We start from the raw sequence: 27,349 nt of genomic DNA on the forward strand, positions 1-27,349 counted from the left end.
TTTCCTTTTTGTCTACTCTTACTGCTACACCTCTCCTTCGGCTCCTAACTGCCACTCTGCTATCCCTCTGATGTTCAACTCCTGCTAGCTCTCGCCTCCCTTTGATGTTATTACTCCTCCCACTCTTCTCCCCTCCTCTACTATTCACCTCTGCGTCACTACTCCTCCCACAATGGTTCTAATTCCTGCTCCCATGGCGGCTGTTCTGCCACCTCACCCCATGGCTGCTGCTCCTCCTCCTTCCCCTACAGAGCTGCTGCTGTTCCCCCCACCCCAACGGCTGCTGCTGTTCCTCCTCCCACTAATGGCTGCTTCTCCTCCTCGCAGAATGGCTGCTTCTCCTCCCCCCACAATGGTTGCTCATCCCCACAACAGTGGCTCTTCCCACCCCCTCTGCAGCTGCTGCTCTCCCCTGCAGCTGCTGCTGCTCTCCCCAGCCCTGTCTGCTGTGGCTGCTGCTCCTCCTCCTCTTGCCCGCCATGGCTCTTCCTCCTCTTGCCCGCCGCGGCTGTTGCTCCTCTTCCTCCTCTTGCCCGCTGCGGCTGTTGCTCCTCCTCCTCCTCTTGCCCACTGCGGCTGTTGCTCCTCCTCCTCCTCTTGCCTGCCGCGCTTGTTGCTCCTCCTCTTGGCCGCCACGGCTGCTGCTGCTCCTCCTCTTGGCCGCCACGGCTGCTGCTGCTCCTCCTCTTCACCTGCCACCGCTGCTGCTCCTCCGCCTCTTGGCCGCCACGGCTGCTGCTCCTCCTCCTCTTGGCCGCTGCTGCTGCTCCTCCTCTTGGCCGCCACCGCTGCTGCTGCTCCTCCTCGTGGCAGCCATGGCTGCTCCTCCTCCTCCTCTTGGCCGTGGTTGCTGCCGCTCCTACTCTTGGCCGCTGCTGCTCCTCCTCCTCTTGCCCGCCGTGTTTGTTGCTCCTCCTCCTCTTGCCCGCCGCGGTTGTTGCTCCTCCTCTTGGCCGCTGCTGCTCCTCCTCCTCTTGGCCGCTGCTGCTCCTCCTCCTCTTGGCCGCTGCTGCTCCTCCTCCTCTTGGCCGCTGCTGCTGCTCCTCCTCTTGGCCGCCGCGGTTGCTGCTTCTCCTCTTGGCCGCCGCTGCTCCTCCTCCTCTTGCCCGCCGCTGCTCCTCCTCCTCTTGCCCGCCGCGGCTGTTGCTCCTCCTCCTCTTGCCCGCCGCGGCTGTTGCTCCTCCTCCTCTTGCCCGCCGCGGCTGTTGCTCCTCCTCCTCTTGCCCGCCGCGTTTGTTGCTCCTCCTCTTGCCCGCCGCGTTTGTTGCTCCTCCTCTTGCCCGCCGCGTTTGTTGCTCCTCCTCTTGCCCGCCGCGTTTGTTGCTCCTCCTCTTGCCCGCCGCGTTTGTTGCTCCGCCGCGTTTGTTGCTCCTCCTCTTGCCCGCCGCGTTTGTTGCTCCTCCTCTTGCCCGCCGCGTTTGTTGCTCCTCCTCTTGCCCGCCGCGTTTGTTGCTCCTCCTCTTGCCCGCCGCGGCTGCTGCTCCTCCTGGCCGCTGCTGCTCCTCCTGGCCGCTGCTGCTCCTCCTGGCCGCTGCTGCTCCTCCTGGCCGCTGCTGCTCCTCCTGGCCGCTGCTGCTCCTCCTGGCCGCTGCGGCTGCTCCTCCTCCTCCTGGCCGCTGCGGCTGCTGCTCCTCCTCCTGGCCGCTGCGGCTGCTGCTCCTCCTCCTGGCCGCTGCGGCTGCTGCTCCTCCTCCTGGCCGCTGCGGCTGCTGCTCCTCCTCCTGGCCGCTGCGGCTGCTGCTCCTCCTCCTGGCCGCTGCGGCTGCTGCTCCTCCTCCTGGCCGCTGCGGCTGCTGCTCCTCCTCCTGGCCGCTGCGGCTGCTGCTCCTCCTCCTGGCCGCTGCGGCTGCTGCTCCTCCTCCTGGCCGCTGCGGCTGCTGCTCCTCCTCCTGGCCGCTGCGGCTGCTGCTCCTCCTCCTGGCCGCTGCGGCTGCTGCTCCTCCTCCTGGCCGCTGCGGCTGCTGCTCCTCCTCCTGGCCGCTGCGGCTGCTGCTCCTCCTCCTGGCCGCTGCGGCTGCTGCTCCTCCTCCTGGCCGCTGCGGCTGCTGCTCCTCCTCCTGGCCGCTGCGGCTGCTGCTCCTCCTCCTGGCCGCTGCGGCTGCTGCTCCTCTTGACCGCCGTGGCTGCTGCTGCTGCTCCTCTTGACCGCCGTGGCTGCTGCTGCTGCTCCTCTTGACCGCTGCGGCTGCTGCTCCTCTTGGCCGCTGCGGCTGCTGCTGCTGCTCCTCTTGGCCGCTGCGGCTGCTGCTGCTGCTCCTCTTGGCCGCTGCGGCTGCTGCTGCTCCTCTTGGCCGCTGCGGCTGCTGCTGCTGCTCCTCTTGGCCGCTGCGGCTGCTGCTGCTCCTCTTGGCCGCTGCGGCTGCTGCTGCTGCTCCTCTTGGCCGCTGCGGCTGCTGCTGCTGCTCCTCTTGGCCGCTGCGGCTGCTGCTCCTGCTCCTCTTGGCCGCTGCGGCTGCTGCTCCTGCTCCTCTTGGCCGCTGCGGCTGCTGCTGCTGCTCCTCTTGGCCGCTGCGGCTGCTGCTGCTGCTCCTCTTGGCCGCTGCGGCTGCTGCTGCTGCTCCTCTTGGCCGCTGCGGCGGCTGCTGCTGCTCCTCTTGGCCGCTGCGGCCGCGGCTGCTGCTCCTCTTGGCCGCTGCGGCCGCGGCTGCTGCTCCTCTTGGCGGCCGCGGCTGCTGCTCCTCTTGGCGGCCGCGGCTGCTGCTCCTCTTGGCGGCCGCGGCTGCTGCTCCTCTTGGCGGCCGCGGCTGCTGCTCCTGCTCCTCTTGGCGGCCGCGGCTGCTGCTCCTGCTCCTCTTGGCCGCCGCGGCTGCTGCTCCTGCTCCTCTTGGCCGCCGCGGCTGCTGCTGCTGCTCCTCTTGGCCGCCGCGGCGGCTGCTGCTGCTCCTCTTGGCCGCCGCGGCGGCTGCTGCTGCTCCTCTTGGCCGCGGCTGCTGCTGCTCCTCTTGGCCGCCGCCGCGGCTGCTGCTGCTCCTCTTGGCCGCCGCCGCGGCTGCTGCTGCTCCTCTTGGCCGCCGCCGCGGCTGCTGCTGCTCCTCTTGGCCGCCGCCGCGGCTGCTGCTGCTCCTCTTGGCCGCCGCCGCGGCTGCTGCTGCTCCTCTTGGCCTCCGCCGCGGCTGCTGCTGCTCCTCTTGGCCGCCGCCGCGGCTGCTGCTGCTCCTCTTGGCCGCCGCCGCGGCTGCTGCTGCTCCTCTTGGCCGCCGCCGCGGCTGCTGCTGCTCCTCTTGGCCGCCGCCGCGGCTGCTGCTGCTCCTCTTGGCCGCCGCCGCGGCTGCTGCTGCTCCTCTTGGCCGCCGCCGCGGCTGCTGCTGCTCCTCTTGGCCGCCGCCGCGGCTGCTGCTGCTCCTCTTGGCCGCCGCCGCGGCTGCTGCTGCTCCTCTTGGCCGCCGCCGCGGCTGCTGCTGCTCCTCTTGGCCGCCGCCGCGGCTGCTGCTGCTCCTCTTGGCCGCCGCCGCGGCTGCTGCTGCTCCTCTTGGCCGCCGCCGCGGCTGCTGCTGCTCCTCTTGGCCGCGGCTGCTGCTGCTCCTCTTGGCCGCCGCCGCGGCTGCTGCTGCTCCTCTTGGCCGCCGCCGCTGCTGCTGCTCCTCTTGGCCGCCGCCGCGGCTGCTGCTGCTCCTCTTGGCCGCCGCCGCGGCTGCTGCTGCTCCTCTTGGCCGCCGCCGCGGCCCCTGCTGCTCCTCTTGGCCGCCGCCGCGGCCCCTGCTGCTGCTCCTGCTCCTCTTGGCCGCCGCGGCCCCTGCTCCTCTTGCTCACCAGCTGTCATGATGCCTACCCCCGGAGCACCAGGCCAGGCCCAGCACCCCCGGAAGCAGGCATCATGCCCTCGTGTAAAAGCCCAGCGGCCCCTTATAGGGGCTCTTTGGACTCAGTCCTGGCGCCAGGCTCATGTTGGACATCAGTCCTGGCGCCATAGGCGCCAGGCTCATAAAGGGAGGTGTTTTGTGCACTTACCTGATGCAGACCATGCTGCACGCTTCAGGCCTCCCTGAGACCTGAAAGGGACTATTTATTCATAGGGACTATTTTTTTCACTTGGGTGTGGCCAGGGAAGGATACAGACCTAGTTGGGGAAGGATACATACCTGGGACTTCTTTGGAGGCTATTTAAGCCACGCCCAGACAGCAGCTCATGCTTCGCGTTGTTCTGCTTCCTGCAGCTTAACGCTCACCGTGTCTGCTCCTGGACTCCAGCCACGCCCGCCTCGAACCTGGAAGACCCGCAAGGAAGGAAGAGAAGAGAAAGGTGAAAACCAAGGACTATTTCAAACTTCTTACCTGCATCCGGAATCTTCTCGCCAGTATCCCTGAAGAAAGACTTCCATTTAAAAGCATTGCGTTGCTCGCTGCAGCGCCACGCTTCACTCACCTGTCCTCGAAACATCTCCCGGCTCCATCGCGGCTGTCAGCATCGGACGCCACATCTCTGCACCTAGGGGAGAGAGGAAGAATCAAAAGGTGAGCAAAAGGAACACAGAAGGAAAGCCTGATTAACAGCCATAATACTTACCGGCTTTTCTTCCACATTTCGGGTCGGCGCCGCCCCGTTGGCAGGTACCGTACCCCGGCCCCTATGGGGAAAGGGCAAGAGACATTTCTGGGGAATGATGAGGACATTTAGAGGGATCGCCCTCATCACTACTCACCTCGGCAGTTTAACCCTTCGCATCGCCTTCATTCTGCACCTGAAATAAAGGACAGATCACAGGTTAGAAAGACAACATAAAGGGGGCCTCACTTGAACTTTGAACTTTCATACTTACGGCGCATCGCTCAGGAAAGTCAAGTGGATTTTGCCAGCGCCATTCTGAAAACCAGTGAAGTAACTGGACGAACGCGCGCCCCTGCACCAGAAACAGGGTGGAGAGTTCACCCTTCCAAACTATAAGGTGAGCTTAAACTGGGGTTTGGAGGAAATTCGAGAGGAACGAAGGGGGAAAGGGGGGAGCTAGCACACTTTTCTGCAGACTGTTAATCCCCTTTCTCATCTGCAGAAGGATATTCCTACGGGCCAGGCAAGCACGATTTGGAGGTTCTGTCCAATCGGTGTTCCGGGTCCTGCGCATCACGCTAGAAGAGGCCACAGCAATCCAGACTAGACCAGGGCCCCCGTGGGAACCAGGTGAGCGTTATACCAGCCCCCCTCTGCAGTGGCTGCCCCCCACCCCGTCTGCGCGGCGGCTGGTGCGTGGCGGCTGGTCCCACCCCCCCTACTCTCGGATGCTGGTCCGACTTGCGTGCCCTCCATCTGCGGCTGCTGCAAATCTCCTCAGCCCCTCAACCCTGTGGCGACTTCAGTGCCTTTAACTGCTGCCGCTCCCCTCCCACCAACACAGCGGGTGCTCCCCCCACTTCTGCTTCTCCACCCCCCTTCTGCTTCTCCCCTCCCCCCCTACCCCCCCCAACTGCCAAGGGTCCTCCTCCACCATGTGACTGCTGTTGCCCCCCCCTCCCCCATGTAGGCAGCTCCCCCTCCCTTGTGGCTGCTGCTCTTCTCCCCCAAGATCCCCACCAGCAGATACTGCTCGTCCTTGCAAAAACCCCCACTCCTCCACGTAGGCTGCTCTGCCCAACCAACGACTGGTGCTTCTCCCATCTGCAGCAGCTGCTACAAACCTTCTACCCCTTCACCCTTTGGCGACGGCAGCTGCTGCTCCACTGCTACTACCCCCTCTGCGGAGGCTACTCCTCCCTGCCGCTGCTCTTCCTGCTCTCCCCCCCCCCCCCCCCAAACAGCGGCTGCTGCTCCTCATCCTTTTTATAAATCCAAATAAATCCCCTGCATCGGCTGCTCTTCCCCTACGTAGGCGGCGGCTCCTCCCCCTCACAGCCCTGCAGGGACTGCTCCTGCCCACTCATCTTCAACCTTTACCTTCTCACCCACACCCGCTGTGGCTGCACCCCCTCCCTATACCGTGGGTGCTCCGACTCCTCCAGAGCCTGAACCGTCACCTCAGGTCCCACAGCTAACAAATCCATCTGACCCACCCACGGATGAAGACAACATACTCAGTATGATGGGGATGAACCCTCCTCTTCAGTGTGCACATTTTATGATCTGGTCCTGGACCTCATAACCTAGTCCAAGTCCAGAACCACCTCCTGTTGAGGCAGGTGTGCTGGCATATGCCTTGTCCCCAAAGTGTCTCAACGTTCGGAACTCTGGGAAGCCATAAAGCTGTGTGAGAAACCACATTAGGGAACACAAAGCAATCACAAAATTGACACGCGTTCCAGATTACTTTTGTCCGAGTATGTTCTTCTCACCATTTGCCCTCAATCGTCTTCAACGTGGCAGTTGCTACTCTTGGTCAAAAGCTGCTATATCCCCTCCCGCTCTCACAGCTGCTGAGTAAAGCGGGTACTATTTTCGAGGCAGTGGGGAAAAAGATTTGCTTCAACTTGGCCCTTAAATTACGGCAAGCAAATTCTAAAACAAGCCCAGCTGCTGTTAATTTAAAACTCTAGAAAGAGGTGTTGTATGAATAATAAAATGCTCCAGTTTGTCCGGCGGAATGTAAAGTGCCCCATCAGTCACATCAGTCTGTGGCCCATCATGTAGACGCCTCTGTTAGAGTGCTTGTAATTGGAGTGGATATCAAGTGTTTTAGATATATCAATATATTTTCAAAATCAATGTAGGATGAGACCGTATCATTAACATCGAGATATGGATACATGTACATTAGCACATATACTAACCTTTTTTATTTACGTGTTGATATTTACACAGCTGTGTATCCTCAAACAGGAAGAGGAGCCATGTATTTGCACTTTATTTTGACCAGTGTCTTCTAAATAAAGGTGTTTGTGACATCTCACATGTAGTTGGCGGCTTACAACTGACAATATTGAGATTTATATTTTATATCTCCATTCAGCCCAAAAATAGCGAGATATGACGTTTGGTCAATATCGCCCAGCCCTACCTGCTGGCATGCATGGATAAAAGCTGCCGCAAAGTTTGCCGAAGACATTCATGGCAAGGTCCTACTTTTCTTCAATGGAGTATCTTTTTCATACTTTAATTGATGATGAACTCACAAAAAGGAAGACAATTACTCTGGACTTCTAAATCTTTTTAGGTCCTAACTAAAACCAACTCCTCTTAAGCCAGCCTTCCCACAGAGGTCGGACTTTTGTTTTTTATCCTTTGCAGCATTTCACGTCAGAGGTTTTTTTTCTCCCATCCCTCCTCCTCCTCCTCCTCCTCCGCAGGCGCACCTCCCTACCACCAGCAATAGAACAGCACAGTGTGTGGTCAGGGTTGGTCCCATGGAACGTCAGTGGGTGGGTGGGGGGGGTTCATTTCCTACCCCTAGGATTCATGGAGGACCATCACCTCTGATACTTGGCTCCTTTAGTCGCTTTAAGAGGCTTCAGTCTTCCTCTTGTTCTACTTTCCCGTTCTGCTTTTCCCTCGGCTCAGGTCCCGAGCGGTAGTGGTGGAAGTAGAGCAACTTCTCTCTATGAAGGTGTTAAGATGGATTTCTGAACTCTGACCTGGTGGGCAGAGGTTCCGAAGGCCAGCCTAGTTTCCTGGAACAGGGTAACCTTCTCGACAAGCCAGACCAATCAAGGGAGCATTTTCGGCGTTCAAGACTAGGTCTCAGGAGGGGTGAGGGTGATCGAAAGCCCACAATGATCACACACAGCAAGGATACTACAAATTAAAGGCCTTCTAAATCAAACACAAGCAAAGATCAGCAGTAATACTTAAACTAAGCCACACTACTATAAAACATATTTACAGTTCTCCAGCATGGGGTCTGGCATGGATTCACATGCTCATGAATATTCCCCGTCGTCAGGCTGGGAATCCTCGGTAAAGAAAAAACCAGTATCAGTTTTGTTTCTGATCTGTCTTTCGTAGTAATAACCAATCACTGGTCTCTGCGTCATACTGACCACAGCCAATGACTGCCCTCTACCTAAGCACCGCCTCTGGCAGCCATCTTCAGATTTTTACCGCACGTTCATGTGTTGGGATCCTCGTGCTATTGCTCTCGAGCGTTAGTGCTATTTTTTCGCGCTTTTCACAAAAAACTTCGATTCTTTCGGTCAAAAGAGCCTCAAGCTCCACCGATCCTACATCCGATCAACGGGGACCCGTGTCGGATTCATCTGTGCCCCTCAAGGGTGAAGATTTCGTCGAGCTACACTTCGGAGGACTCCAGAAGCTTCTCAGGCCCGGTCTCGGAGATGGCCCAGGAGAAGGGAAGCTCGACGCCCGGAAAGCTGTTCAGGGTCTGCCCTGGATGCCAGCTGCAGAACGTCTTCAAGGAGGATGAACACTCTTTCTGCCTTTACTGCCTTCATGAGGACAAGACGCACGTGGAGAAGGACTGTGCGTTTTGCGGCAACATGTCGGAACGGACCATGAAGGACCGCCATCAACGTCTCGCCAACTGGCTGGAGGGTAAGAGCCCGTCTGGCGAGAAGAAGAAGAAATCCGAGCGGTCTTCTAAGACCTTTGAGGGCGCCCCGGCGACGGGGGCCCAACATAAGGCCAAGCACCGCGAGTCCGCTGGCACCGGGAGCGCCGAACGGTCGGGCTCTACGGGCGCCAGGCAGGGCGCACCCTCCCCGGCACCATCAACCACGAGCCAACGCTCTGGGTCCGGTAAGAGGAAGGCCGAGCACCCGGCGAAGCTCCTGGAGAGGCCCCGGTCGAGCTCTAAGGCAGAGGAGGAGCGTGGCAGTGCCCCCTCCCTCAAGGATAAGGCGGTGAGCGCACCTAGGGTGGTGAAGGCCTTGATCCATCCGACCAAGCCCTCTATCGAAACGGTCGCGGCGGCCCTGGCTCAGCCTGTGGTGGCTGCACCAGTGGTGGCGACCTCAGGGCCCAGAATCTCCCTGCCTCCTCGGAGGGAGTCTTCCTTTGTGCCCATCGATAGGACCCCCGTGAAACCCTCCGTGGGGAAGAAGAAGGGGGGGCAGGGCGTCGTCGTAGAGTCGGCCTCAACCTCAGAAGAGGAGCTGATCGAGGTCTTAAGCCACGGCCTAGGCGTGGAAGAAGGCCAGCCCGTCGGAATGGACCCCGACGCAGGTGACGACGACGACATCGTCGAGGATACCGACGGGGCCCCTGCTCGCCCGTCGGATTCCCCTCTGCCAGCGCCGCAAGACAACTCGGCGGCCATTTTGTTGGCCATACAGTCCTTATGCTCCGAGATAAGGACGAGGCTACCGTTACCGACGGAGGAACCTCTCCCGTCGGGGGATCCAGAACCGGGACCTTCTGGTGTTCCCCCTACCAAGAAAAGAAGGATCCATCCACCACCTCCTTTTCAACCGTCGCGCCCCTTCCAGCCCTCCTCCCCGTCCACCCGAGGGGATGATACGGGGACTGACACGGCAGCGACGGGTACGGACGACGAGGCATACGACGAGGATTTTCCGTCGTCGCCTCCCACCAGGGCCTCTCCGCCCGACGAGATCGGATCTTTCCACTCCATGATCTCCAGGGCTTCCGAGCTTTTCCAACTCTGCCCTGAGGAGAAGAAAAAGGAAGGCTTCCTTTATCAGCGGCGCGAGGCCAAGAGGAAGACGGTCCTCGCAGTGCCTCTGTTGGACGACATTTGGGATGAGGGCCTTTCCCTCCTCAAGAACCCTTCCACGACGCCAGCTAGAAGAGACCGGTACGAGAAAAAGTACCGGGTCCCGGACACGGCCCCCCTATGCCTCCGGGCGCAGCCTACCCCGGACTCCGTCGTCTCCGCGGCAGCCAGGAAGAAAGCGGGGGGGGGTGCGGCCTCCACATCGACTTCCCCGCCGGACGGCGAGGGAAAGAAATTGGATACTATGGGACGTAGAGTCATCTCGTCGGCAGCGACGACGATTAAAGCGGCCAACGCCTTGGCTATCGTGGCCCGCTACGACAGGGAGCTCTGGTACAAGATAGCTCCCCTGCTGGATTTTCTGCCGGACGACAAGAGGGCGGAGGCCCTTGAGATCCTGCAGGAAGGTGAGGTGGCCTCGGACCACGCCATCACCGTGGCGACGGACATCGCCGACACTGGGTTCCGCCAGCTGGGCAACGGCGTTTGCCTTCGACGTCGTGGATGGCTCAAAGCTACGGACTTCCGGCAGGACGTCCAGACCAGAGTCCTGGACATGCCCTTCGACGGGAACAACCTGTTTGGGAAGACAGTGGACGATTCCCTTCAGGCCATCAAGGCGGATACTGAGACGGCCCGGGCCCTTGGAGTCCTGCAACGTCGGACGCCCTTTCGGAGCGGCGGAGGCAAGGGCGCCTCCAAAGGTTCCGGCGGCGGTTTCGCTTCCTACCGTCAAGCGGCCCGCTCGTCGTCGCAAGAGGCCTACAGAGGACGAGGCAAGTCTAGCGGACCCCGCCGTCGTCGCCAAGGAGGTCAAGGCGGCAAGGCCGCGTCCAAGCAGGATTGAACCGGCCGTGGGGTCTGGCCCCCACCGAAGCACCCCGGTGGGAGGCCGGCTGGCGGGCTTCGTCAGCGTGTGGGAGTCCATCTCCACCGACCGTTGGGTGCTGGACGCCCTGGCCCGGGGCCACGCGCTCGAGTTTCAAAGAAGGTGCCCGCGCGTCCCCCCCCGTGGCCAGGAAAGAACTTCACGTCCCTCAACTTCTCCTGGAGGTAAAGGCGATGCTCAGAAAGGGCGCCATCGAACTCGTCCCAAAGAGGCTTCGGGGCTCCGGAGTCTACTCGAGATACTTCCTCGTGAAGAAGAAGGCGGGAGGATGGCGCCCCATCCTAGACCTGCGACGTCTGAACAAGTTCATCAAGGCGCAGAAGTTCCGGATGGTCACCCTCCAGCACGTCCTGGGTCAGCTGGAGGAAGGAGACTTCCTATCGTCGTTGGATTTGGAGGATGCCTACTTCCACATTCCCATCCTAAAGGGGCACCGCAAATTCCTCAGATTCGTGGTCCAAGGGCGTTATTACCAGTTCAAAGCCCTTCCCTTCGGACTACGGTCGGCACCCAGGGTATTCACCAAGTGCCTTGCACCGGTGGCGGCGCAGCTGCGCCGCGAGGGGATTCACGTCTACCCCTACCTGGACGACTGGCTCATCCGCGCCAAGACGAGGGAGCTCGCCGTGGTCCACACGGCAAGGACCGTCCAACTCCTCACGGACCTGGGATTCTCCGTGAACTACGCCAAATCCCACCTGGTGCCCGCGCAAGTCGCACTGTTTCTGGGAGCGAGGCTCGACACAGTGTCCCTTCTGGCCTCCCCGTCGGAGGAGAGGACCAGGACCATCTTGGGCAAGGTGCAACGGATGTTGGTGGCCGACGCGGCCAAAGTGAGGTCCATCAAGTCCCTCCTCGGGATGATGTCTTCCTGCATCTACCTCATTCCCATGTGCAGGCTCCGGATGCGCCCGTTGCAAGAATTCCTGGATGCGCGCTGGATCCAGACGACGGGCAGCTTCGAGGAAAGGATCAAGCTCGACGAGAGTTTCCGACGAGCGATACGGTGGTGGGGCACCCGCGCGCATCTGACGGCGGGCATGGACTTCCAGACCCCAGCCCACCAGGAGACTGTGACCACGGATGCCTCCCTGGAAGGGTGGGGAGCGCACACCGAAAATCTGCACGCAAGGGGACTCTGGCTCCCGACGGAGAAGTCCCTGCATATCAACGTCCTGGAGCTCCGTGCAGTGTTTTGGGCCCTCAGGTCCTTCCTTCCGTCCCTCAAGGGCAAGGTGATGAGGATCTTCACCGACAACACCACCACCATGTTTTACATCAGGAAACAGGGCGGAACCAGGTCCCCAGCGCTGTCCAAGGAGGCTCAGGACCTGTGGCATTGGGCCGTCGCCCAAGGGATTTTTCTGGTGCCGTTTCATCTGGCAGGGATAAAAAACACCATCGCCGACTCACTCAGCAGGGAGCTGCGCTCGTGCCACGAGTGGGAACTACGCCAGGATCTGGTGGATCGCCTCTTCCAACGGTGGGGCACACCCCAGATCGACCTGTTCGCGACGGCGACGAACACCAAGTGCCGGAGGTTCGCCAGCAGGTTTCCCCAGACGAGGAGCATGGGCGATGCTTTCTCGTTCCCCTGGGAGGGCCTGTTCCTCTACGCGTTCCCTCCCTTGCCTCTGCTAATCCGGCTCGTCAACCAGCTCAAGAGGTCACGGTGCAGGATGATCCTCGTCGCACCTGCGTGGCCGAGGCAGATATGGTTCCCGGACCTTCTGGACTTGTCAGCGTCCCCGCCGATCAAGCTGCCGGCGGACGCGGATCTACTCTCCAGGGAAGGAGGCGCCATCCTCCACCACGACCCGAAGTCGCTGAACTTGCAGGCCTGGCTCCTGCAGCGCTAGAGTTTGGAGGATACGACATACCGGCCGATTGCAGAGAGGTTCTTGCAAAGGCCAGGGCGTCCTCGACTCTTAAATGCTACGGACACAAATGGAAGAGGTTCTCTGTCTGGTGCCACGCACAGAAGATTAACCCTCTACGGATTACGGCTCCCCAAGTACTGCCGTACCTGCTGACGCTGGCCAAAGCTGGTCTGGCACACGCGTCCATCAAGATTCATCTTGCTGCGATCTCCCGATACACCAGAACCACGGGGCGGACGTCCTTGTGGTCTCATCGTCTGGTGAAAGAGTTCATGAAGGGACTGTTCAGATCGTTCCCGCCGGTGAAGGCTCCGGCCCCGGCGTGGGAGCTCAACGTGGTGCTGACCAAGCTCATGGGACCTCCGTTCGAGCCTCTGCACTCGGCCCCGTTGAAGTTTCTATCGTGGAAAACAGCTTTTCTTGTGGCCATCACCTCCGCACGACGAGTGGGAGAGATCCAGGCCCTTTCCTGCAAGGCCCCGTACTTGACTTTCCACGACACGAGTGTAGTGCTCAGGACGCACCCCTCCTTCATGCCCAAGGTACCGTCGGACTTCCATCTCAACGAACCCTTGGTGTTACCTGTGTTCTTCCCGTCGCCTTCGTCGCCGGCTGAGAGGACTTTGCACTCGCTGGATGTAGCTAGAGCGCTGAAGTTCTACGTGGACCGCACGAAGGGTTTTCGGAAGACGTCACAACTCTTTGTGAACTTTGGACCTGTCAATCAGGGGAAGGCTCTCTCGAAGGCTTCCATCTCCAGATGGCTCTCCGGCTGTATCATGTGCTGTCACCGGTTGGCAAACCGACCGCTGCCTGGCCGTCCGAGAGCCCATTCCACCAGAGCGATCGCAGCTACCACGGCGTTCCTATCAGGTGTGCCCCTGCTGGACATATGCAGGGCTGCTACGTGGAGGTCGACGCACACCTTCACGAAATTCTACTGCGTCGACCGGGATTCCAGGGAGGAGTCCAGGGTCGGCCAAGCAGTGCTGCGCAACCTGTTCGCCTGAGGTGAGCCTGGTGAGGAGGTAAGATGCTTAATGTTGAGTTGATGTGATGCTTAATGTTGAGCCTTTGCCACCTCCCGTGGTTGTGCATGTGTGTACTGCTATGTATTCTTTATTCATGAGCATGTGAATCCATGCCAGACCCCATGCTGGAGAAGGAACAAGTTACTTACCTGTAACTGTTGTTCTCCAGCATGGGTCTGGCATGGATTCACATGCGAACCCTCCCGCCTACCCCTCTGCGGCTCTTCACTTGGTCATACTGCCACTTCACGTGCTTCCAAATCTGAAGATGGCTGCCAGAGGCGGTGCTTAGGTAGAGGGCAGTCATTGGCTGTGGTCAGTATGACGCAGAGACCAGTGATTGGTTATTACTACGAAAGACAGATCAGAAACGAAACTGATACTGGTTTTTTCTTTACCGAGGATTCCCAGCCTGACGACGGGGAATATTCATGAGCATGTGAATCCATGCCAGACCCATGCTGGAGAACAACAGTTACAGGTAAGTAACTTGTTCCTTACAATAGCATAAAGGAATGTCACACAGGTAAGGGTCCAAAACCTGCAATGGAAAGGGGCATTTAGTGTGAAATATAATTTAGGCAGTTCTTCACTTATCAAACCCTAACTAAGTGCCTAGTGCTCAAAATTACTTTGTGTAGAGACACGCAATCATGCGGTAGAGCGAAAACGTGGTCTCTTGCAGGGTCTGTAGCGACTCAGGAAGGTGGGTGAGGCAGTGAAGAATAAGTTCCCACTATTCAAGGAGGGTTTCCCCAAAAAGGCAGAACAGGTTCCAAGAGTTGGGAATAGGACGGTAGCACAGGCTACCTCGAGAGCCCTCACGGGGCACTCTTGCATCAAAATGGATGGATGCGCAAGAGGCCACCGGTAAGGGTTGCAAGTACTCACCGACCCAAGGCGCACTCCGGACCAAACTTCGGCAGTTGAGTCCACTTCGTTTGCGCGTTCAAATGCTGCAATTGTGCGGTTCTGCGACCTTCAGCGGCTGAGTTCCAGGGATGATTCCGTGGCGGGACAGTGACGATTTGTCCTCTCCTGATGAGGGGATCGACTCATATTTCACTGCACCACGTCTCAGGGCAAATGGGGGGCACAGCAGCAAAGCACCCTCTACGTTCATCACCACGGCTGGGCGACAGTGACCGCGTGCACTCAGGTTCAGGCGTACTCTCCCATTTCCAGACCTAGTGCGACTAGGTGTACGAAACTTGGCAGGAGAGTGCCTTATAACCAGTGCTTACAATCTACAAAGTCTCAGGTGTCGACTCCAGGCGGTGGCGGTTTCAGAGCAAAGGTCCCATGGAAGCTTGTCAGTTTGCTGGTTGGCCCAGTAACCCTTCTGAGAAGGCTTGCTTTCAGGTTAAGGTGGAGGTGCCGTGAATAGTTGGTCCTACTACTCAAATGGGTCAAATTGCCTTTACAGACCTAAGTTTGATCAGAGCAGAGGGGTTCCTGTGGGACAACAGCAGCCTCAGGGTGCCAAACCTTCCAGCGGGTCATCAGCAGTTCCTCAACTGAGCTTCTTGGTTTCAGGATGCTTGGATCCTATCCTAGGTTCAGTGGGAACTCGAGATCGACCTGGTATGGGTGTTTGGAGCCTTCTTGTCCCGACTCTTTCGTGCCAAAACAAAGAGGACCCAATGGGAGATCTGCTCACATACAGACATGCCAGACGTGGACCAATCACGGACCACGGTGGTCCCAGTCATTCCCAGCTCACCAGACTCTCTGGCACCCAGGATGTGTATTGGAAATACAGTCCAGCCCACAACCTGGAGGCAGACGCAAGGCATGCAGAAGACCGCAAAAGCTTTGGGTTTTGGGGGAAAGTGCCTGACCAAATAAGGTGTTTCCTGGGTCTGGTCGACCCGGGGGAAGTCAAAGGGACAAGATGACCAAAAGACAGAACAAAGGATGTTGTGGAATTTCCATTTTGGAGCGAAGCCACTGTCCTGTGTCAACCGTGGTCAATGCGAAATGAAGCACACGAAAGGGTTACACATATATGAAAAAAAACAGCTGCCACCAGCTCTGTCCAAGGCACATTTGTACTTCGATCGAATAATCCTTTAGGGTGTCTAGGGCCTTTAGAAATGAATGGAAGACCACAGCGCACTGTACTGTAAGGTACTTTGTGCACCGGTAACATGTTGCAGAAAAATTGCAACAGTGGAAAGGACTAAGGGAAACAGTCTCCCAGTACTTACTGTCTTTAAGGGCATCTCAGTTGCCCCATAACAAAGTGAGCGAAAACCCAGCAGAGTGCAGCAGAAAGCTGTGCTCCACTGGAAAAAGTCAGGCTAGGCTTGTCAGACAACAGCAAAAAGTTGGGGGGGGGGGTTCACAACTGGATGGAAAAATAAACATAAATGGAAATCTTTCCTAACAGAAGGCAATGGAGGAAGCCCCACGAACCGAGAACGGAGCAATATTTTATGCTAGTCTATTTACAGTGCCTACAGTCAGCCATGCTGCCCTCCCCCCGCCACCCCCCCCGCACGATATAGGACATGTTGGATTTCAACTTTCTTCGTCCTCAAGAGAAATTGAAGACCATCCAAGCCTAGAGCCAATCTACCCTCAGACAGGGAGATTGGCTCTGTGCAGTGGATCTGAAAGATGAGCATCTCCACATTCCGATTTGGCACCAGCATTGAAAATTCCTATGTTTTTTTTCAATCGGAGAAGCTAATGTTCAGCACCAGGTTCTACCCTTCTGTTTGAGCTTTGATACAAGAGTTTTTAACAAGATGTCGGCGGTGGCACCCTACCTCAGATCATAGGGAGTAGCGTCCATGTGTATCCATATTCTGACGATTGGCTCCTGAGGTCTTATTGTCTGCGTCTAACGGGTCTCCACCTTGAACTTTTGCTTCACCTACTTTACCGCCTAGGCCTTTCTATAAACTGCTCAAAATCCTCTCTGATGGTCTCACTGGACCCGATTTTTATAGAGTTCCGTTGGCATAGAAAGATGGCCAGGGTGTTAGCTATGGCTGACATTCAGAATGTTGGACCTCTATCAGACCTGCTCCCCCTTTGCTTCAATCGACTCACATGACTGCCTGGTGGTTTCAGAGCTTGTTAGGGCTAATGGCATCCTGTTTTCCCGGCAATACCTTTAGCGAGTCATTAGTCTAAAAATTAGAAGAATCCTGGTAGTATTGAGAACAAGCATCAGATTGATAATCCCGGTTAGTTCCAATTCTATCCAAAATGAGAAGTGATCTGATTTGGTAGTTGAACCCAGCCAACCTAGTGATGGGAGCTCCCCTTCTCAGAGCCTGGCCCTTATGTTCCCATTATTGCAGACAACTCTCTGGTATGTGGAGCGCCTCCAAAACACCTGCGGTGTTTCAATCTTTGGCCTCCTTTAGAGGGGAGGGAACATACACATTTTCTAGAGTTAATGGCAATTTTCTTGTCACAAGTATGGAGGAAAGGGGACTCTGGACACGCATGTTAATCACTACGGTGACTAACTTTTTCTGTTTCAACCTGCTTCTTGTGGGCAGCTAGATCCAAATAATTGCCTGCAGTGATTGTGAAGAATAGCAGCCTGTCCATAAACATTGTCAGAGCCCTGTGCATGTTTTTTTCAGCCTCCATGCTATGCTATGGTCGTACAGTAGGTTAACCAGACTTACTTAGGCATACTTGTATGCAAATGGTGGAACCAATCCAAATATTCCCTAAGCTTCCAAGATGCCTTGTCCAATTGTATCCTAGGTGTGGCTCGTGTTTGACAGTACCTCTCTAACTAGCATACCAAGTGACAAATACAAAAATCTGTTACCGTTGTTAGAATGGTTACATTTCCATTATTGGTTGAGCATCCCTCTTGCTCGATGTGCTCAGACATCCAAAGTCGCCATGCATGCTTTCTGTGTCCCTACTCATTTGGGGTTCTGAAACTTTGTGTTCAACTTTTGTATGTGAGCGGTGGTAATGGTAAGTCTTCTGGCACATTCGATATTGTCGTTGAATGGGTTCCTTCACCTTATTGTTTACGGATTCATGCATAGACCAGTCAATAATTCTCCTACGCTCACTAATAAAACCTGTATATCTTTCACTCTGCAGGCTGAGACCAGGGTAAAGCTAAACTACCTTGACCAGATCGCCAAGTTTTGGGAGATCCAGGGCTCATCACTGAAAATTCCCAATGTAGAAAGGAGAATTCTTGACCTGTACAGCTTGAGCAAGGTAACTCCCAGCATGAGAACTTTATCCTTCCTTTACAGCTGGTACATGGTAATATTCCTCTACAGATGCAGAGTTTGGTGCAAGCCTTACTGACGCCCTTAAACATTTTGCAAGGTTTTGGGTTTTGGGTTGTGGTTAGGAAAGCAGAATTATGTGTTGTATTTATTTTTATCTGTTTAGGGGATAGCAGAAAATACTTGTTTTGAACAAAAACACCTTATGTCGGACAAATGACAGCGGTCCGATTACTGGGTGCTTCACAAATTTAAGTGATGGTTGAAAAGGATGAACATGCACGATTGGAGAGTTGTGTAGAGTAAGCTATAAGTTCTATACTGTCATCAGAAAGGAGTTGGGTGTGGGCTGCGGAGGGGGGTTCATATGATTGAGATTGTGAACTTGGGCCAGCCGGAGGCATGGTGGGAGCGTGGCACCTAGGACAAGCCAGGGAAGAGGGGATGGGGTTGGTGAATCCAGTCGTGGTGGGGGGAGGATGAAAAGGAGGTGGGGAATCCAGGACCAGCCAAGGGAATAAGGAGGGGGAGGTGCTACTGAGGATCAGTCGGGGGAGTGGGGCGGGAGGGGGGGTTAAAGTGCATTGGGGGGGAGATCCAGGACCAGCCAGAGCAGTAGTTGGGCAGACACTCCACAGAGGTGGAAAATCAGCACCATCTTGCCATGGGTCCTGTTGAAAGGTGAGGGAGGGGCGAGTATTGGAGCTATTCTGAAGCAGTTTGGTTGGAGTGTGGTCCCAGGGCATCCACAAAGTTAGTCCCATCAATCCCAATGATAACATGAGCAAGCAGTCTGGCTTCACTCGGAGGGGAGATGGCTGGTATCCAGTTACAGTTCATCTCGTACAACCTGTGAGGAACCTGGGGGCGTCCTCGCTTCTTTTCCCCTGTGTCCTTCTCTCAGGTGGCCAGGGAAAGGCCATTGCTCTTGGCGCCTGACCCTGGGGTGGATATGCAAGGGACGATCACCTGGGTGGAGGGAACCTAGGGAGTGGGGGAGAGGATGTTGTAAGAAAGGCATGGTATCAATAGGAAGACAGACACAAGTGACCACAGTTGACGGCTGTTTATTGAACTTCAACAACAGTATGATAAACTGTTCCATGTAATGTCGCCACAAAAATATCACCATGCAAGAATATCGCCGAAAAATGGTCGTTTTTTGTGGCGACATTATTGCATGGAACATGCGGGGGACACCCCCGCAACCCCCACATTTATTTTTTTTGCCCCTGTCGCCATATATATGGTCACCCAAATAATATCGCCACGACATTTTCCCGGCGATATTATTTACGGCAACCATATATGTGGCAATATTATTACCTGATACCTGATAGGTGTTTATCAGACCCTAAGTCTATAGATGGGAGCAAGGTACGACCATCAAATAACAGAAAATGATGTCCTTGTCATGTCAAAATAAAGCTGGCTTATACTAAAAGAACTATTGCCAAACCTTACTCTATAGAACAAAAGGTGTGTGGCAAATTGCAATTTATAAGTAAGTGTTCAGGAAAGAATAAGCCAGAATGACGGAGTAAATGTGTTCCCTTTCCCCACGTTTTCATGATCAGGACAAGGCATCTCATTGCAGCTCGGAAAAGACTTTTGAGCCTCTGGATACAGTTCCAAGTCAATGGTCCGAACATCGGGTCTTCCTTTGTTGGGGCCGGACCTTCTTTAATATTCACTTGCATCAAAGACTTTCGTTTGACTCGGACCCTCATATGACCACTTCAACTTTAGTCCTGACTTTGTAATGGTTTCTGGTATCTGTAGTTTGCATACAGAGTTCACTTACACTTTGGTTCTTCTCAACCGGGGTTAGAGTATTCAACTTTAACAATTTCTCTGGCTTAACTGCAGTTTTTGGCATTTTGCTCACACTGCCTCAGCTCCCCAAAACTGCATTCCTGTGGTTTTAGGAGCCAGCGGAGCACTAGGAGAAATTTACCTTGGTCAGGGTCTCGTCACTTGACCCCCAGTGGCCTGGGATCTCCTGTTTAGCCCAGGGGTGGAGCTTTGTTGTGGGTGCTACCAGGTAACCCCAGCTGCCCTGGGTTTAGGCTCCCTGGAGGCAAAGCTTCAACTCCACAATGCAGCCTCCCCTGCGCAGTCAGGCTGTCTCTGGGTAGTTTTTTCCTCCAGGCCTTCCAGGTTCCACTCAGCTCCACAGGTCTCTCTGCGTCCGGGCACCCTCCAGCATCCCGGCTCGCCCAAAGTGTGCTCTCCTCCTCTGCCTTTCATACTTCCTGGGAGTGTTAAGTGGAGTGAGGTGTGAGTAGTTAGAAAGGGAGGCAGGACCTTGCCTGGCCTCATTAGCGGGACAGTCCAGTCTTAATATGGCAGTCTGTCTTCTGTCTCAGTGGTGTTTTGAGAGATCTTCATTGTCTCAGCTCCCCGCATCCTCATCTCGATGTTTGTAGAGAGAACCAGTGTGGAGGGATTGTGAGAGTTGTAGTTTTTCTGATTAATTAGGGAAAATTTGTGTGGGGGGTTTGTCCAAATAAACAGGGTGAGTGTGTGATGGTATATAAATGCATTTGTGTGGTTTCACAGAAAGGTACTGGGGCGTAATGGAACTGGTTTGATGGTATTCCATTTCAACTGAAATAGGAATTTCGGGTAGGGGCATATCTGAGGCAAGGGGATAGTCCTGTAGGTGTAATACACGGGATGGCAATTGTAATTTCCTTCTCCCGGTTCTCCCACACCTCCTTTCTGAGTTGGTACTTGAAATTAGGGAGGGGGGGGCGGGTACTTGCACAGGATTTAGAATAACCTATAAAGGTGGTGGAATTGTAGAAAGGGGGGGGGGAATACTGTGTCTTTCCATCGGATTTCTCACGCCATTCCCTGTGGATCCTTCTCCCAGGTGATCCTCCCACACTTGTGCACCCCCAGATTCTGGATCCAAGGGCAATGTCTGTGCCCTGGCCACCTGAGAAAGAGATCCCCAGGGTTCAGACAGTGAGACAATTCGAGGTGTCTCACAACGTCCTTGGATGAGACATTTCATTTCCATAACGAACCCTCTGTCCCAACAGCCTTTCTAGGCTATTATCAGCCCTTCCCAGTTCTGCCCATAAAACATTCCCCAAGAAACCCCAGTTTAGTATTGGGACAAAGAAGAGTACAGCAAGAGCGAGAACGGACTACTGTTTTCATAGTGCGCAGTCTAGTATTTCCTGGACCAATCATGTTGGTGGGAACTTTAAAAGCTGACATCTTGGTTGAAATGGTGTCTGCTTTGGAAGCACTGTCCCGAACTGTTGGGTGCAGGTTGACTTCTCCAGATCAGCGGTGTGGCAAGCAGAGCGCTGGAGACCCGAGGAAAGGATGCAGAGGTTATGCAGCAGGAAGCGGAACTAAAAGACGCTGGAGGCTGGTGAGAGACCGGAGAAGGGGAAACCAGCGAAGCGGTTCTGGAAGTTCAAAGCTGCAGGAGGAGCATTGCTGGGTGCATGGAGTCGCTGAGGGGAAGACACGAGGTACTGCACGGGAAAGAGGGAGCCCGTGGTGGTTGAGGACCTCGCAGCAAGCTGTAAGCTCCAACCGGTGAGTGTTACCAGAAAAGGGGGGGGTACATTGGGTTGGCAGGCGAATATGTAAAGTGGAGAACTAACAGTGATTTGAACCGAACTAAGCATTATTATGAATGCTGAACAAAATGAAAGCAAAGTTCATTTTAAATACCGAATGAGATGAAGGCAAGTAAAAGCATTTTTGTTTAATACCAAACAGTGATGGTACTTGTGAACAATGCTCAGAGTGAAAGAAAGACTTTGAACCTACCAGATGCAAAGAATGATATTGAAGTGAAAGAGAGATTGTAAATCTATCAGATGCAGAGAAATTAAGCGAGCTCTGGCCACATCCCAGTTATAAAGCGCCATATTACCTGAGAAGCAAGACCTGGCCAAAGCCAAAAGAAGACAAGGAATTGTATGAGAATTCTGAGCATTTGTCAAAGCCAAAAAGAATTCAAAGGGACTATGTTATACAACGAATAAAAGTGCATGAGAAAGTGAGCAGTGGCCACAGCCTAGAAAATTCAACGTAACTGTTATCCAGGGCATTGGCAAAGCCAGGAGAAGGCCAAGAACTGTATGTTATGAGGAAAACCCATTGGCAAGAGGCAGGAGAACGTGTAACAAGTGCATTGTGAGCAACCAAGCTACCGTAAAGTGTCAGTGTGTGACATAGGTGGGTAAATCAAGAAGCGTGGTTAAGTTGAAAGCGTGGCATAGTTTTGAAGAAAAAGCAGCAAGGAAGGGGGATCGGTTGCATGACCTGTAATGGGTGGACGGTGTGGTCCGACAACTGTGCCTAGACCGAGTGCACCCCTGTACTGAAAAGCATCTGAAAGCATACATAAAGAAACTTGTGTGGCTACTACAAACATTTTTGTATGCGTTTTTCAAGTCAAGAAACCGAACTGTCTGTGAACTACTGGAAAAGAGCAATCTCAGAAGAGCTAGGAAATATCCCAAGAAATTGTGGTGTTTTGGAAAAGCTGGAATATTTGAATTCTTGGGGAAGGGAACCCCAGTGCCTTGTAACTGTTTTTGAACTTGGGAAGGGGATAGCTGATTGTAAGCCCATAGCTGGAAGAATCTCTGAGCTTTAATTTGAACACTATTCATTTTGATGCTGACTATACATTGTATGCAGTTAGACTTGAGGGCAAGAATAAGTTTTGGACACAGACTTTTGCTTTGGACTTCATGACACAGACTTTCCTTAGTTTTCTTTAGGTAGGGAAATCCCACTGTGATGCCATGGTTCAGCCAAAAAGTAATTTATTAGCAAGCTTTTGTAATCTTCAGATCTCTTCATTAGGAATAGGAAGAATAAAGCTCTTAGAAAAACTGACTACCTAAACATCTGGCATGCTTTATCGGTTAGTTTATGATTTGTGGTTCCTTCACAAATAGCCATGCACTGCAGAAGTTGGCCCCACACATTGCCATCTGAAAGATTTAAATGGGACAGTGCAAAATATATGAAAGCTGGCAAAAGAAAGGAACCCTACTAAACTGCCCTCAGAGATGCATCAAGGGATGGGTATTCTTGATTGATGAAATGTTGGTTTACAACCTCCAAAATATAGATTTGGTTTTATCATTCTTGCTTGGCCAGAAGGATTATGTGCTGGTTATGTCTGCAGCGACAGGAATTCATATAGAGAATTTGAGATGTGGCCCACTGCTATGCATCTAAAGAACTATCATTAGCACCTTGTGTGGCACTGTAAACTAATGAAAATGTTCGAATGTGGGCTGTATTAACTACGGAAAGCCTGTGCTCCTAGCCTTTTCATTGGTTTGGGGCCCTTCTCTTCCCTGCTCCCCCTTCACCACTTAGCACCCCTGTAGTTTCCTACACAGGTTTTCCAAAAAAGAAAAAAAAAAAAACATACCTTTGTTTTGCGGCTTGGCGCTATGCAGTGCTGCTGCCAGCTAAATCGGGTTTCATGTTGATAATGTCAGTCCTCAACATGGAAAACTGACTTTGCTAACAGCAGCACTGCACAGCGCCGGGCCACGCAACAAAGCTACATTTATTTTTTACTTTAAATAAAAATAATTTTAAAAAGTAGCACCCATGTAGGGAACTACACAGGTGCTAATGGTGACATGCCCCTTGGCGGCGGGCCGACACTGTTGGTAACTGCACCACCGGCCCTACTTGAGGGAACCTCACTGCGCTCAGGCCTTTAACTTGGGCAGCGGCCCGTTACCAACAGGGCCGGCCCACGGCCTCTGGGCATATCTCCTCAATATTGCACCCTAAATGTAAGCCAAAAGCCATATAGGTCGATTTACGCATGCATCTTGCAAGTAGTAATTCTGCGTCAGAATTTGTGGTCTGGGAGGTGGCTTTTTAAAAAAAAAACTAGTTTTATTGTATGTTAGTATGCAACATTAAGCATTGCAAAACAGTCAAGAATACCAAGACATTGCTGCAAAGGAGCATAGTCGAATTCCTCTGTTTGCAGTAAAAAAATCTTGATTATACAATTGGAAATGTTCTCCCATGTCATGTTCTCCTTCTTCCATACACTTGCGGCTATTTGGCCACAAGGAGATGGAACCGGGGCCATTTTCCAGCAGAATATCCTTGCACATGATGTAACCATATGGCTGCATGAGCGAGGCTGCACCCTTTTTCGATACCACCACTCTCATCGCCCCTGCCAGTCCCTTTCTTTGCAGCTACAGACTAGCCTTTAGCCTAGCGTGGTTTTGGCACCATTTTCTCCTTTAGTTTGTCCTCACTTTTTCTTTTCGAATCTCATTGCATTTGGTTCTGGGTCATCTTCCTATGCTAGGTAAAAGCATTTTCAGCGCATGCATGCGTTATTTGAGTCGGATCCCTGCAGCTGACTCTCACCCTCTGTTTGGAGTGCCTCCGGGGCGACCACTATTTAGGATTGCTGCTGGTCCTGTGATGCACTGCTGTTTAGGTCCCTGACAAGAGGTCTCGGACATTGTGTGGAATTATTTCTCTCACCTCCCCTCCCCCCTAACTCCCCATCCCCTCCTGCCCTCTGCTCCCCCACCAGCTCCCGTCAGCGCTCCCACAATTGTTTGGGCATCAAGCTCTGAAAGCAGGTAATTTACCTTCCTATCTTGATGCATCCAGGAGGTGGGGGGGGAGAATTCCTTTCCAACGATTTCCAGGGTAGGAGGGGGTCACAGTTGTAATCAACATAAGATGACTCTGATATTACCCGCTCTGGGGCTGAAGCTGGACACATGTCTGAGATTTCCAATCCAGTGGCTAGGTTTTGTGCTTGCAAGCCTTGGCCCTGACGATCCCTTTGAAGGGGCCAATTCCAGACAGAGGTCTTGGGTTTCACCTCAAGATGCTAAATCTAGGTATAGGCTTGAGGATCCTTGTGTAGTGGGCAAAACTGGGGATTAGCCACAGGTTATGCATGAATAGGCTGAAACACAAGGTGCGGAAGGTGCTCCTCAAAGAGTCTAGATCCTACGCAGATAAATCCATGGCTGGTACATGTTCCTCTAGAAGACTCTGCCTCACAAAATGCTGGAGAAGGCCCCTCAGGAGCATGGAGCCGGGTCAGCCATTTCCTCTCTTCTTCAAGCCCACAAAATGGCAGACAAGCCGGTCAAATATCATTGGTATCGCTGGAAACCTCGTTGCCAACAGGGGTGACTTCTGTGAGGGCGATGTGCCCTGCAGGTGTCCAGTCAGGACACCTTGTTACCCCTTGGTTCACAGCTGACCCACATGCCCCTAATGCCTATGCTAAATCTGCCACAGACACCCTGGTCTATTCCGAACCCTTGCTATCTCTACCCCTGGACCTACATGGGTGCCTCCCTCTGCTGCTTTGTGGACCCTCTGTAATCTCCCCCTACCCTCCGCAGCTGGCTCATCCCCACTGGTGGAAGATTCGTTTTTCACCAACTTTCAGGCAATATTGCAATTTCTGATGTTTGTTAATCTGCTTATAATCACATGCTGTGCATAGTACGACATCCAGTGGTCACTGCGGAGTATTGCATCTTGTTTTTCGAAAGTCAAAAAGGGGACGTCGATATAGGCGTGTCTGTAATACTATCCCTATTGTGACGTGTAGTGTACCCAAAATCCCTCACGCGTCGAGGTCCCTCAGATTGTTTTTTCCCAGCCACAATACTGGTCGCCTTGTGTGGAGCTCGTAAGAGACATTGCCATTTTTCATTTATCCGACCTTTGGTCGATTTTGTTAGTTATTGTTTAATGAACCACCTCCAACCCTCTTTCGACGGCCGTTCTACTTCCCCGCCGAGTGAAGATCTTCGGCGGCGGTGGTTTTCAACGGAGGTGATCCTTTCGGTGCTGCCGAACACGTGGACCGGCCTCGCCGGCCTACACAGTAGGGAGAGTGGGGGTTGGTGTGGACATTTCTGTTTCTAATCTAGAATGCCTTTCCTTTTCTCCCCCCTTTCCTTCCGGGTCATTATCACTAATTACATCCTCAGCTATGGAGGGTACGCCCTTTAGATTTTGCCCACGCTGTAACGGCAAATTTACGTGGAAGAATAAGCATAAGCGGTGTAACTGCTGCGTGCCCCTCGACCACAATGAGGCCGGGTGTGCGGCCTGTAAACTCCTTCGTCCTAAAACTTTGAAGGAACATAATGTCAAGAGGTGGGCAGCCTACGCCATGTCGAAGGCTGATTCCTCACCCGCCGCCGCCTCGGCCGAGTGTGACGAGGGGGATAGTGATAACGCTACCTCCGTAACGGAGGTTGTTGACCTCTCAATGGAGCGCTCACGCTCCATTGCATCTGTCCCCAGCCCCGAAAAGCTCGGCTCCCGCCCTGCTTATGGGGATGTACACCCCGGCGACGCTGACGCACACGGAAAGCACACTACACACACAACCGACGGCCATTCATCGAGCAAGTTGAAGAAGGCCCCAGCGCCAACGGAGACACCGAATCTACTGGCAGCCTCCGCCGACCGTAAGGGTCGCCAGCCCTCCACGCAGCCGCATGCGTGCTTAGCGACTGGGCCATCTGCAACTAAGGGCGCTACCACCAAAACATCTGACGAAAAGCCTCTTAAGAGAGCGTCCATCGACGATAAGGTTCCGGCACCGCCGAAAACCATCCACGACCAAGCCTCGACGGACAAACTAGTCGTAGAAAGCTTGGCTAGGATAGTCTCCACAGACGCTCATAAACGGGCGCCGAAAGAGGCGGTGAGACCCGCTCACAAGGTCAGAGAGACATCAGCAGACATCAGGCTAGTTAATATTAAGACAGCCTTTCTGGTTGGACTTATGTCAGCATGCTAGATCAGCGAGATTCAGGCCCTGGTGGCTTCAGAGCCCAATACCACTTTTCACTGGGACAAGTTGGTGCTCTGGACGCATCCTGCCTTTCTTCCTAAGGTTATTTCTTCCTTTCACATTAACAAGGAGATGGTACTCCCAACATTCTTTGTGGACCCAAAGGATAAGGTTCAGAAGGTATTGTCACTGTCTGGATGTCAGGCATGCTCTAAGATTCTATCTGGACAGGACAAAGAGCTTCTGTTTATCGGATGCATTGTTCATCACTTTTGGCGGATCAAACCCGGCTCTCAAGCCCCCAAGGCTTCTAAAGCAAGGTGGAAGGTGATGGCCATCAAAGAGGGTTACGAGGGGCAACACAGGCCTTTGCCAGCGAACATGAATGTCCAGGCCATCAGAGCCAAGGCCACAGTGGTGGCTTTCCAGAGACACGTCTTGTGGCAGACGATCAGCAAGGCGGCTACTTGGGCTTCCCTATCAGTCTTTTGCAAACACTACTGCTTGGATGCCAGCGCCAGATCGGACGCAGTATTTGGCCGCGCAGTTTTGAAGAACTCATTATCTAAGAGGGGCAACTCTCCTCCCCAGGGCTGCATTGTTGTAAATGCCAATACAGTATGGAGGACAGGGGACAGGATGTAGGAGTAATTATAGGTTACTCGCCATAGTGTAGTGACTAACGTACTCCTAGTCATAGTCCCCTTTCCTCCATACGTCCCACCTTCCTCCCCCGTAACATTCAGTGCCATTAGGCAATCCTAATATTGTTGACGCGTCAAAGGGGACTGAGGAATGGTGCCGCTGGGCGGATCTAAATTTAAAAGCGAACAAATTATTTTCTGGTGAAAAAGGTTCTGTTTCCCATCCCTAGTGAGGGACGCCCATACAGTATGGAGTGCGTTAGTCACTGCGGTGATTAACTTATCATTTTTGCTGAACTCAATCATGTTAGTG

The 27,349-nt window shown here is 54.1% G+C and overlaps 1 protein-coding gene across 4 annotated transcripts in view; it reads left to right on the forward strand.

Moving 5' to 3' along the window:
- Positions 1-27,349, forward strand: part of KDM5C (lysine demethylase 5C) — a 1,076,337-nt gene that overhangs the window by 83,905 nt on the left and 965,083 nt on the right. For all 4 annotated transcript variants that reach the window (XM_069645250.1, XM_069645251.1, XM_069645253.1 and 1 more), the window contains exon 3: positions 17,441-17,563. In XM_069645250.1, the coding sequence (XP_069501351.1) occupies positions 17,441-17,563 (123 nt within the window). The remainder of the gene's footprint in view (positions 1-17,440; positions 17,564-27,349) is intronic.

This window comes from Ambystoma mexicanum, chromosome 2p, assembly GCF_040938575.1.
Source record: "Ambystoma mexicanum isolate Mex_15411 chromosome 2p, UKY_AmexF1_1, whole genome shotgun sequence".
NCBI classification, from domain to species: Eukaryota; Metazoa; Chordata; class Amphibia; order Caudata; family Ambystomatidae; genus Ambystoma; species Ambystoma mexicanum.